Raw genomic sequence first — 11,231 nt, 5'->3', positions numbered from 1 at the left:
ACTAAAAATAAATACGTAAAAGTCAGACTCAATGAACCATTAGGTCATTTTCTGTCATATGAGTTTTCTACAATTCCCTGTTTCTATATGAAGCATAAAGAATAATGAATGACAAAACTCAAAAAAAATCTTGAATTATATTTATTAAAGTTTGCTTATATCTGTAACAGCAGGCTTAAACTGAGACGACAGCAGAGGTTTTTTACATGGCAAACAGAATCAGGAATGCCACCATCAAACAGAAGAGCCCCATGGCTTCCGAAAGGGCAAAACCTAGGATAGCATAAGAAAACAATTGCTGCTTGAGGGACGGGTTCCTGTAGGTAGAAACAAAAGAAAAGCCTGACATAAATTACTATTGAATTCTCCAGAATAAAATATTACACAATTTTTTCCAAACCATCATGGACACTGATAAGTGTTAAACAGCATAGATCATAGGTACTTGACCATAATAAAGACTATATATCCATGGAAACTACTACTATTTTGCCAGCAGTGGATGACATATTTTAGCCTTTCTTCTGGTGTCTTTGTCCCTAGAGTGAATGGAAGGAGAGGTTCGGGAAGCTAGAATGAAGCTGGAATTATTTTTCTCAAAAGAAAGATCATTTAAATCAGTGGTTCTCAAACTTTTTCAGTCCACCGCCCTCTTGGTGCTACAAACTCATCCTTAGTGCCGCCACCTAGGGGTGGGATTCAATTTTTTTAAGAATTGGTTCTGTGAATGTGGCCTAATTTGTGGGTGTGGCTTGGTGGTCATGTGACTGGGTGATTGTGGCTTGCTAGCTGGGCATGGCTTGATGGTCACGTGACTGGGTGGATGTGGTTTGGTGGCCATATGACTGGGTGGGCATGGCCAAGTGGCCATGTGACTAGCAAACCAAATACAAGTGGTCTTTGCTTAATGGCCAGTTGCTTAGCAAGTGTTCTAATTTATGACTGACCTCCCCAGAGCTACTTGACCTGTTTTTGGAGTTATGACAGCCATGCGCGCGCACACACACACACACACACACACACACACACCCTTCTCACCTTGGTGGAGCAGGTGGTTGGACTAGATATCTTATTCATTTTCCCCTCGCTCCCTTTCTCTTTCTGTCCCTTCCTTCCATCGCCCCCTCTATCCCCTTTCTTCCTTTCTCTCTCCCTTTTTCTTTCCATTTTCTCTTTTTCTTTGTCTCTTCCTTCTCTTTCCCTTTCTCTTTCTCTCTCCCTCCATATCCCATTCACTTTCTCCTCCTTCCCTTTCTTTCTTTCCCTTTCTTTTTCTCTTTCCCTCTCTTTCTTTCTGTCCCTTCCTTCCATCCCACCTTTGTCTATCCCTTTTCTTCCTTTCTCTTCTTTTCTCTCCCTTTTTCTTCCTTTAGTTTCTTGTCTGTTCCTTCTATTTCTCTCTTTCTCTTTCTTTCTTTTCTCTCTCTCTTTCTCTCTTTCCCTCTCTCTATCCCTTCCCTAACCTATCTACCTATTTTCTGACCAGGAAGGCGTGGCCTAATCTGTCAAAGGCCTGGGCTAATCCTGCATCACCCTGTTTCCCCTTTCAGAGGCCCCGGCCCTTAATCTCGCCTGTTTCCTCCCCCACGACCATCTCTTTCGTTGTCCCATGGCTGTGACTTTACCTTCCTCCTGCGGCTGGCTGCCAGGGCAGGCAAGCCAGGGCAGGCAAGGCAGGGCTGAGCCATAGTTGTCGCTGGGCTCCCCGTCAGCCCACATTGCCCTTGTCACAAATGCCTGCAGCTGCTGCTTTTTTTTCAGTGCGGCTGGATTGCAGGCATCTCTCTGCCCGCTCCTCTGTTCCCTGCCCAGTCCTTATTGTGCATGCACGACATCACAACAATTACTGACGGTCACAGTGGCGCGTTGGAGAAGCAGAGCAAGCCAAGCCAGAGGTCAGTAATTTTCGCTGCAAAAAGCCTCCAGCCGCCGCATGTTTTTTTCGGTGCAGGTGGAGTTTTTTGTAGGCACCGGCCTCACAGGTCCATCCCATAAAGCCTGCTGCACTGGAGGGACTTGCCCAAGCAAGTCTGAATGGAGTGGTGCAGGAGTCAATGGGATGAGCCTGCATGGCTGGCGCCTAGAATGTGGCCGCAGCAGCGCATTGGAGAAGCAGAGCAAAGTTGGAAGTCAGTAATTTTCGCTGCAAAAAGCCTCCAGACGCTGCTCTTTGTTTTGATGCGGCTGCACCAAAAAAAACATGCGGCGACTGGAGGCTTTTTGCAGCAAAAATTACCGACCTCTGGCTTTGCTTGCTCCACTTCTCCAATGTGCTGCTGTGGCCATCAGGGATTGTCATGCATGCGCAATAAGGACTGACTGGGCAGGGAATGGAGGGCGGGTGGAGAGGAGTAGGGCCAGCCAGGGGCCTGTTTTATTGGTTCTCCATATTACCAGGGATGGTAATGAACCAGTAGAATCCCACCCCTGAATTGTACCCTGCAAGAGGCCCACCTTCAGCATTCCTCCTCCCTCCCCCTTGCCTCTTAGCACCCCCCTGCCGCCCCCCTTGCCTCTTAGTGCCCCCCCAAGTCATCCCACCCACCCCCAGGGGGCAGTACGGCCCGCTTTGGGAACCACTGATTTAAACCGAAAGAGTTGAATACAATCTCAGTATTCCCTTAAGTTTAAACTCAATAATAGATGTTCCTAAATGCAAAATGCTTTACAGGTAGTCTTCAATTTACAACCATTCATTTATTGCCTGATTAAAATTACAATGGCACTGAAAAAAAAAATCTTATGACAATTTTTTCACATAACTGTTGCAGCCTCTCTGTGGTCATGTGATCAAAATTTGGACGCTTGACATTGGCATGTATTCGTGAAGATTGCAGCGTCCCAGGATCATGTGACCTTCTCACAAGCAAACCCAACGGAGAAGCTAGATGCACTTAACAATCTTGTTAACTGCAGTGATTCACTTAATTGTGGCAAGAAAGATCATAAAATGGGGCAAAATTAATAACAATCATTGCTTAACAATGGAAAATTCAGGGTCAATTTTGGTCTTAAGTCAAATACCTGCATCAAGACATGCTTTTTGATTCAAAGTTTTACAAAGATATGTGTTTTATATACCATACAGACAGGGGAAAATGACAATGGAACAGAAATATAATTGTTTTGTGAAAAAAGAAGATAGTGTCCCAGGTGACAAAAGCATGCATTTAAGACAAGTATGCTTTGCAAACTTTTGAACTGTTTATGATTCTCTTAATCAATGGATAAATCAGGGGTTCCTAAGCCCCAGCCCTCTACCAGCCCACGGCCTATTCACAATTGGGCCGTGGTCCAGCCTACATATACCTGCAGCTTGACTTGCATAAGTTGAGCTGTAAGCATGTGTGCACACCAGCCCGCCATTCACATGGCCCGGTTCCCCTTTTCCCGTCCCCCCAGCCAGACCACCAAGCTACAAAGATTTGGGACGGATGGGATACATCACAGCATGAGCTGCATCTCTCCTGCAATTTGATGGTTTGAGTCTACTCTTCTGCAATGCCTTCCTTACAGAATTAATGGAAAGTACACAAAAAGATATCACCACCATTATATCCGTATGAGTCAGGATAACTGGAATCCATTAAGCATGCCCTCTTTTATTCCCAGCTTTACAGGGTACCTTGCACAACCTTAATTAATTCACTTCCGAACTTCAGGATTTACTACCAAATAGTATGCACAGTTCCTGCTCTCCAGCAGGAACTTTAGCACAATACATAATTATGTCTGCTTATAAAATTTAGCTTGGTACTGATTTTAAAAAGGGTGATTTGACATAAACAGTGGATCTGGAATGATATCTGTATATCCCCTCAGCAAGATATTTAATACAAAATTTGATTTGGAACTCACTAGTCTCTTCTGCAGTCTTCCCTAACCGAGGTTTCTAGTATTTCTCAAATATCAGCAAAATTTACTTCTTAGAAGATGGATTTATTTGTGGATAAAGGTCATAAAATAGATTCGAACTACACAGAAATAGTTCTTGCATGTTAAGTTTACCTGGCATAACCAATGATTAAGCTGCCAAACACTGTTCCAATTCCAGCTCCTGAACCAGCTACTCCCACTGTAGCAGCACCAGCACCAATGAACTTAGCAGCTGTATCAATATCACGGGAAACAGAGCTGGTTTGGATTTCCCGATGAGTCAGCTGATGAGTGGAAAAGCCGAAAGGCTGTGAAATAAGCAAATAATTATTTGTACAGTTTGAGCCAAACATCTGAAAGTTCCATGGTTTTCTTGCACAAAAATATGTAATTCAGCAGTTATCTGGCAACGTATTAGGATATATCAAGGACAGGTGTGAGGGTAAAGAAATAACAGCAAGATTAATGTCTTGCCAAACTTTTAGCCAAAGATAGAAGAAATGTAACTTTCATTATAGTGTTGACCTCTTAACACTGATCAGCCCCAGCTAGCATATTTGATACTAAGTGTGATAGAGACTGGCATTCAACAGCATCTGGAGGACTAAAGGCTTTTAGTCCTTAAGAGATCCTAATTGTGTGATCTTTTATGATTAAGAGGAAACTCCAGAAAAGAATTGAACAAGAATAATAGAAATACAGCTAGTTGGAATCAAGTAGCATGAACATTGAATGAATGAATGAATGTTTACCATATTTTTTGGAGTATAAGACACACTTTTTCCACCCCCAAATGTGGGTGGAGATGTCTGTGCATCTTATACAGCAAATATTGCCGAAGCCCTGAAGCCCCGCCGACCTGCCTGCCTCCACCTTTCGGCGTCTGCCTCCCAGCAATTTGCCTCCTTGCAGCAAACAGCCTATTTCAGTTTCAATACAGCCTGATTAACACAAGCAGCTGATTGTCAGTTGGATCGGCCTCCCGATGTTTCAGGATGCAGGGATTGCCATAGCCTATTGCCGCCTCCACACATCCCTTTTCCGCCTCCCATTTTTCACCTCTGCATACCCCATTTTCAGCCTCCGTGTGTTCTGTTTTCCTGCCATTCCGATCTCCGCCATCTGGAACAGGCAGAAAATAGGGTGTGCGAAGGCTGAAAATGGGATGCGGAGGCCAAAAATGGGGTGCATGGAGGTGGCAATAGGCTATGGCAATCTCTGCAACCGATCCAACCGACAATCAGCTTCTTGTGTTAATAAGGCTGTGCTGAAACTGAAACTGGCTGTTTGCTGCAAGGAGGCAAATTGCTGGGAGGCAGAGACAGATTTTTTTTTCTTGTTTTTCTTCCCAAAAACTGGGTGCATCTTATACTTCGGAGTGTTTTATACTCCAAAAAATATGGTATTTAACTGGTCCTTGGAAGTTGAAATTCATGAACCATCTAATTCAAAGTAATTTTTATACTGAGGGTGAAAGGTAAAGATACACCTGTTGAGAAGATGGCAATTAGGACACTGAAAAGGCTAGTGGCAAATAGTATGAGGATGGATGTTCTCTTCTTTCCCATGTTTGTGTACACCTCTGCTTGTGGTTTATGAACCATTACAAAATAATTCTTTCTGGTATTATTTAAGTAACATTAAACATTCTTGATCATACGGAAAGAATAGTTTCCTATAATGCCATAGCTCTCTTTTGGGGAGACCAACACAGATGTGCATCGGACTATATAAAATTCTTCTAATGCTCTGAGTGGTGTAAAATAATGTAACAGGAAACTACTAATATCATATAGATACAAGGGTCAAATATAGCCCATTTATGTCCTTCCAGAATATAATGTATAATAATAACTGTTTATACTTACCTGCACAATTTGAGTCTCAGGCCTGCTCAATAAAGATAGGGAAGCTGGCCTAGTTAGAATTCGAGAACAACAGCGAAGCTAGAGAGAAAAGTATTTTGGTTTATATCCAATTACATACAAATCTATGTAGTAGCCTAAGCTAGATAATCAAAGCTAAACTAATCCAAATCGATTTAAAATTCCTTACATTCACATTGAACTTTTTACAGTGACCTTCAATATGTTCTCAAGCACATACAAAAAAAGAATCTTTTTTATATCATTCAACACAAGCGACGTTTATACACATGGACAGCACCAAATGGACAAATCAGATAGGCTTCATCTTATGCCAACAATGCTGGGAAAGTTTGGTTGCATTCTTTTAAGATACTTCCTGGTGCTTATAATTGTAGCTCAGACCACCAGCTAATAGTGGCTAAACTGAAGCACAGAGTGAAAAAAGGTACCATCTCCCCAAAATTCAATGTGAACAACATTTCACCTATGTATGCCATAGAAGTTAAGAACAGCTTTGAACCACTGAATCTAGAAAGTTCCAAATGAACAGTAGTGAGAGATCCAATCTATCATTGACATTGCTGGATTGCATGTATCATGCCAAATGGCTTTCTGATCATACCACCAAAATAGCTGATCAGCGAAGAGCAAAAACTTTGCCCTTATTACTTTTGGCCAAAACCAAAGGTAATATGGGTGAAGTTAAAAAGCTGAATGCAATTTTCCAACCTGAAGCTGGGAAAGACAAAAATAGGAGGTGGGAGAAGCAATGTCAACATCTGGAAGTAGCTAGGTTTGCCATAGTGAAAAATATGTGATCCAGCTTTTCAGCATGGCAAGGAACTATTAAAGACTGCAATGGGAAAAAGACTCGGTACACATTGTATTTGAACAGATACAAATCAGGGTCTAGAATTGGATGTCCCCCGAATTAGGAAAGCCCTAAGTGTTGATGGAATACCTGCAGAATTACTATGACCAGTGCCAGTTAATATCATCTCTGCCTTATGTGAAGAGATATAGATTACATGTCAGTGGCCCCAGGACTGGAAAAGATCTGTTTTTATCTCATTAGTAAAAAAAGGAAACACCAGACTGCTCCAGCTATTGTACGATTGCACTGATTTCTCCTGCAAGCAAGAGTCTGTTAAGGATCATTAAACAGAGGCCACAGAATGTCATAGATCAAGAGTTACTTGATGTACAAGCTGGCTTTAGAAAGAGGAATAGAATAGAATAGAATAGAATAGAATAGAATAGAATAGAATAGAATAGAATAGAATAGAATAGAATAGAATAGAATACTTTATTGGCCAGGTGTGATTGGACACGCAAGGAATTTGTCTTGGTGTAAATACTCTCAGTATACATAAAGAAAAGATACATTCATTAAGAATCAAGAATCATAACGTACAACACTTAATGATAGTCATAGGGTACAATCAACAATCAAATCATACTAGGAAAGAGTCAATATAAATCGTAAGGATACAAGCAACAAGGTTACAGTCCTACAATCATAAGTGGGAGGGGATGGGTGATAAGGAGAGATGAGAGATTAACAGTAATAATAGTGTACACTTTGTAAATAGTTGAACAGTATTGAGGGAATTATTTGTTTAGCAGAGTGATGGCTTTCGGGAATAAACTGTTCTTGTATCTAGTTGTTCTGGTGCAGTACTCTATAGCGTCATTTTGAGGGAAGGAGTTGAAACAGTTTATGTCTGGGATGTGAGTGTGACATTCAAGTTCCCATTACCAATATTAGATGGGTTATGAAAAAGGCATGTGAATATCAAAAGAATCTATATATCTGTTTTATTGATTACAGAAAAGCCTTTGACTGTGTAGAACACAATAAGCTATGGCCAGCTTTGCATGATTTTGGTGTTCCAACCCACCTGATCAGACTTATCAGAATACTGTACACTGATCAGGAGACAACAGTAAGAAACTTTTATTCTGTGCAGTGTTGACACAAATTGGTTCAGGATCAGAAAGGGAGTTAGACAGGGATGTATTTTATCACTATTTTTGTTCAATCTATATGCTGGTGATCATGCATCAATTAGATGCATGGATATTGCTGGATATTTGCTGGATATTGAAATGAAGATCAAATAATTTAAGAAAAATGAAGTTATTTATTACTTTTCCATTAAGTCAGGTATAAGGCAAACATTCCATACCAGAGCTGGTGAAGCCAGAAGAGTTACTGGAGTCTGCATTCTGACTGTCCTGAATGAAGGAAAAGAGCTACAATGAGGTACACATAGTTTTAAAAAAATCACGGAGTTAAAAAAGACACACACACATCTCTGCCACTATAGGACAATAAAAGAAAAAAACGTTTATAATGGCAATATTTTGCCATTATAAAGATTTTTTTTCTTTTATCTGTTGGCTCCCCATTACTAATATATTTTTTAACAAAGTATAAATACAAACTTAAATGGCAGATTTAAAAGAAATGGTACATTTAGTTCTCATTTAGCAACCATAATTGAGACTGGCAATTCAGTTGTTAAGCAATGTGTTGCTAAATGAAATCATGGCTGTACTTTGGATTTCCTTTGTTTTACAAACCTTGAAGGATGATAAATGCAAGGATTGGTCATTAAGTTACTTTATGTGAACAGGGAGGGAGGGATGTGATAGCTATTAATTCTGTCACACTGACTTGTACTGATATAATTACCATAAGATAATGAAAAGCTACCAGAAAAGTAGATAAGTTAAAATGGCTATGATATTTAACAGAATTCTTTTTCCTTTTTTTTTACAGGCTATATATAGTTAGTGATAAGAAAACTATCAACTTGTTACAAATGTGCAACTACAGCTATCTCATATAAAATCTCTTTTCTCAGTTCTACTTTCTAACCAAACCTTTTCCAGATGCTAGAACACATCACTAATAGCATCCCACTAATTTTTTTTCTTTACAAATACCCAACCTGCCCAATTTAGATGCACTATTCATTTCTCTTTTCCCATTTAAGCTCTCATTCTTTATCTGTTTTGGCAGTTTCTCAAAATGGGTACAGCACAACATAAACAGCTTTTGAGGATCAGAGTAGAGCCACCCATTCATTTGTTCTCCCCTACATCAGTCAAATATATATTTGTTCAGAAGCCAATTTCACCGTGTTCAATGGAGCTATTCCTTGTTGGCATCAGGATTATACCTTGACAAGATCTAACTCAATAACAGTAATTTCAACAATCACAGGTTGGGAGGTCTCCGAAATTTGTCAGAGAAGAGCCTCTGCAACTTCTAGAAACCCTGAGAGATTTTAAGCCATGTTATCTTGGTTAGTCAGAAATAAGAACCTGTTGGGGGGTGTGTGAAAATACCATGGGGAGGGGGGTCTCGGTCCTATCTGACTTCATTGCATCTCTGTACACCAATGGAACTCGGAAGTTGTGGGAGCGCCATCAGTTGAGACTTTCAAGAAGAGATTGGACTGCCATTTTCAGAAACGGTGTAGGGTCTCCCGCTTGGGCGGGGGGTTGGACTAGATGACCTACAAGGTCCCTTCCAACTCTGATTCTCTGTTATTATCATTAATCATTACTTTCTAGCGGTCTGTACCCTCAAGTACCCTGGCTTCCTGCACAACTCCCCACCTCCTTCAAGTGCAGCGCCTACTCCTGCTTGCGCCGTCTCTCCGAAGCGCTACGCCGCTCACCTTCTAGAACAGAGATTCCACTGAACCCTCAAAATCGCGGCTCTCCCAACCAGCGTAAAGACAAACCCAGCCCGCCCTCGCTCACCTTGCCAATGTATCACTGCGTCCTCCGCTCCTATTGGTTGACGCGACGCAAGAAACGCCGTCCTGCCGCGGCCCAGTGGCTGACGGGATATAACTTTCTTCACTAATCAAGTTTCTGGGCTGGGATTCCGCGCGCTCCTTCCCCCCCCCCCCACCTCCACTACTCAGGGAGAGTTGCCAATCGCCCATTGGCTAGCTCCCTTACGCTGTCGAAGACGGTTCATAAGATTATGCTAGAGACGAAGCAAGAGAGAAAGGGTGGGTCATATTCTCTCATTGGAAGATTTGAGGTCATTTCGTGGCGTGGAACGGGGGAGTCTACTTGTGCAGAAAAGGGACCAGCCACGATTCGTAATGCATGGGAGATTCCGTGTGCGAAATAGCCGTCTGTGTCATTTTTGTTGCTGTAATAAATTTTGGTTTTCATCAAGCATATTCCTAAGGCTCTCGCCTTAGATTTGATTTGCCTGCTGTTTTTCTATCAAGGGCCGGTCTTCCCTAATCTGCTATTTTCAGATTCTTTCTATATCTTACCTCCAGAGCTCTGAGGGATAGTTGAATGTGAACAACTGTTGGGAGGAGGGAGAGACAGAGAGAGAGAGAGAGAGAGAGAGATGCAAATTTGTAGCTTGCAAATTTGTTTTTATCCAACTTTTAATATTTTGTATACCCAATAGTCCTTCATTCTGAATAAGAATAAAGCTGGAAGGGACCTTGGAGGTCTTCTAGTCCAGCCCCCAATCAAGCAGGAGATCCTATACCACTGCAGTGACTGGCCAGTCTCTTCTTAAAAACTCCAGTGAAGCTGTTCCATTAATTATCCTCACTGTTAGGAAGTTTCTGTTAGGAAGTTCTAAGTTACTTCTCTCCTTGATTAGTTTCCCTCCATTGTTTCTTGTCCTGTGTACAGGTGCTTTGGTAAATAAGTTGACACCCTCCTCTTTGTGACAGCCTCTCAAATACTGGAATATTACTATCATGCCCCCCCACTCCTTCTTTTCTCTAGACTAGCCAAACCCAAATCTTCCAACTGTTCTTCATATGTTTTAGTCTCCAGGCCTTTAATCATTTTAATTGCTCTTCTTTGCACTTTTTTTTTCCAAAGTCTCAACATCTTTTTTGTAATGTGACTAAAACTGGATGCAATATTCCAGGTGTAGTCTTAGGCATTATAAAGTAGTAATACTTCACGCAATTTTGATTCTACACCTCTGTTTATACAACCAATTAGCTTTTTTGGCTATTGATGCACATTGCTGACTCATGTTTGAGTGATGTCCACTAAGACTCCAAGGTCCCTCTCACAGTTTAGTTTAGTTTATTGTCATTGCACCTCGTACAACGAAATCAAACACCATCTTCAGTGTACATCATGACCATGACTATGAAAATAAACACAAACATATCCTTCACCCTTCACACATTGAACTGAAAACCCCTGACACCACACCAACACTGTACTGTACACTATAATTCAAAAAAGCTACTGCCCTGGGATAGAAGCTATTTTTCAGCCTATTTGTCCTTGCTTTTATTATTCTGTACTGTTTGCCAGTTAGTAATAGTTAAAAAAAAGGGTTCCCAGGATGAGATGGATCTTTGAGAATGTTTTGAACTTTCTTAAGGCAGCGGGAGCTAGAAAGCTCTTCCAAAGAGGGAAGAGGGCAACCAATGATCTGGGCAATGATGTTAACCCTCTGGAGTGCTTTCC

General features: G+C 41.3%; 1 protein-coding gene across 4 annotated transcripts; it reads right to left on the bottom strand.

The window, feature by feature from the left end:
• Positions 1 to 125: 125 nt before the first annotated feature.
• On the bottom strand, positions 126 to 9,600 carry ATP5MC1 (ATP synthase membrane subunit c locus 1). 4 transcript variants are annotated; one of them, XM_026710763.2, is made up of 5 exons: positions 9,522 to 9,600; positions 7,934 to 7,982; positions 5,745 to 5,822; positions 4,009 to 4,184; positions 126 to 317 (listed from the first exon to the last, which is right to left on the bottom strand). In XM_026710763.2, exons 2-5 carry the CDS (start codon positions 7,970 to 7,972, stop codon positions 203 to 205), a joined length of 408 nt encoding a protein of 135 aa, XP_026566548.1. In that variant the 5' UTR covers positions 7,973 to 7,982; positions 9,522 to 9,600; the 3' UTR covers positions 126 to 202. The 4 variants fall into 4 exon arrangements, with proteins under 4 accessions (XP_026566548.1, XP_026566549.1, XP_026566547.1 ...); XM_026710764.2 differs by having other exon boundaries at positions 9,375 to 9,547; XM_026710762.2 differs by having other exon boundaries at positions 9,437 to 9,535.
• Between the last annotated feature and the right edge of the window lie 1,631 nt (positions 9,601 to 11,231).

The sequence above is a fragment of the Pseudonaja textilis genome, chromosome Z, assembly GCF_049901715.1.
Source record: "Pseudonaja textilis isolate UNSWEBS1 chromosome Z, rPseTex1.2, whole genome shotgun sequence".
NCBI lineage: Eukaryota > Metazoa > Chordata > Lepidosauria > Squamata > Elapidae > Pseudonaja > Pseudonaja textilis.
This window is presented reverse-complemented; position numbering and strand designations above follow the sequence as displayed.

What these genes read in the sequence shown, in the direction of transcription:
- ATP5MC1 (XM_026710763.2), bottom strand. Translation starts at nt 7,972, where the DNA reads ATGCAGACTCCAGTAACTCTTCTGGCTTCACCAGCTCTG. An exon ending in TTCTGGCTTCACCAGCTCTG is followed by an intron (nt 5,823 to 7,933) that starts GTATGGAATGTT and finishes TTTTCTCTCTAG; the next exon opens with CTTCGCTGTTGTTCTCGAAT. An exon ending in TTAATCATTGGTTATGCCAG is followed by an intron (nt 318 to 4,008) that starts GTAAACTTAACA and finishes TTCTACCTACAG; the next exon opens with GAACCCGTCCCTCAAGCAGC.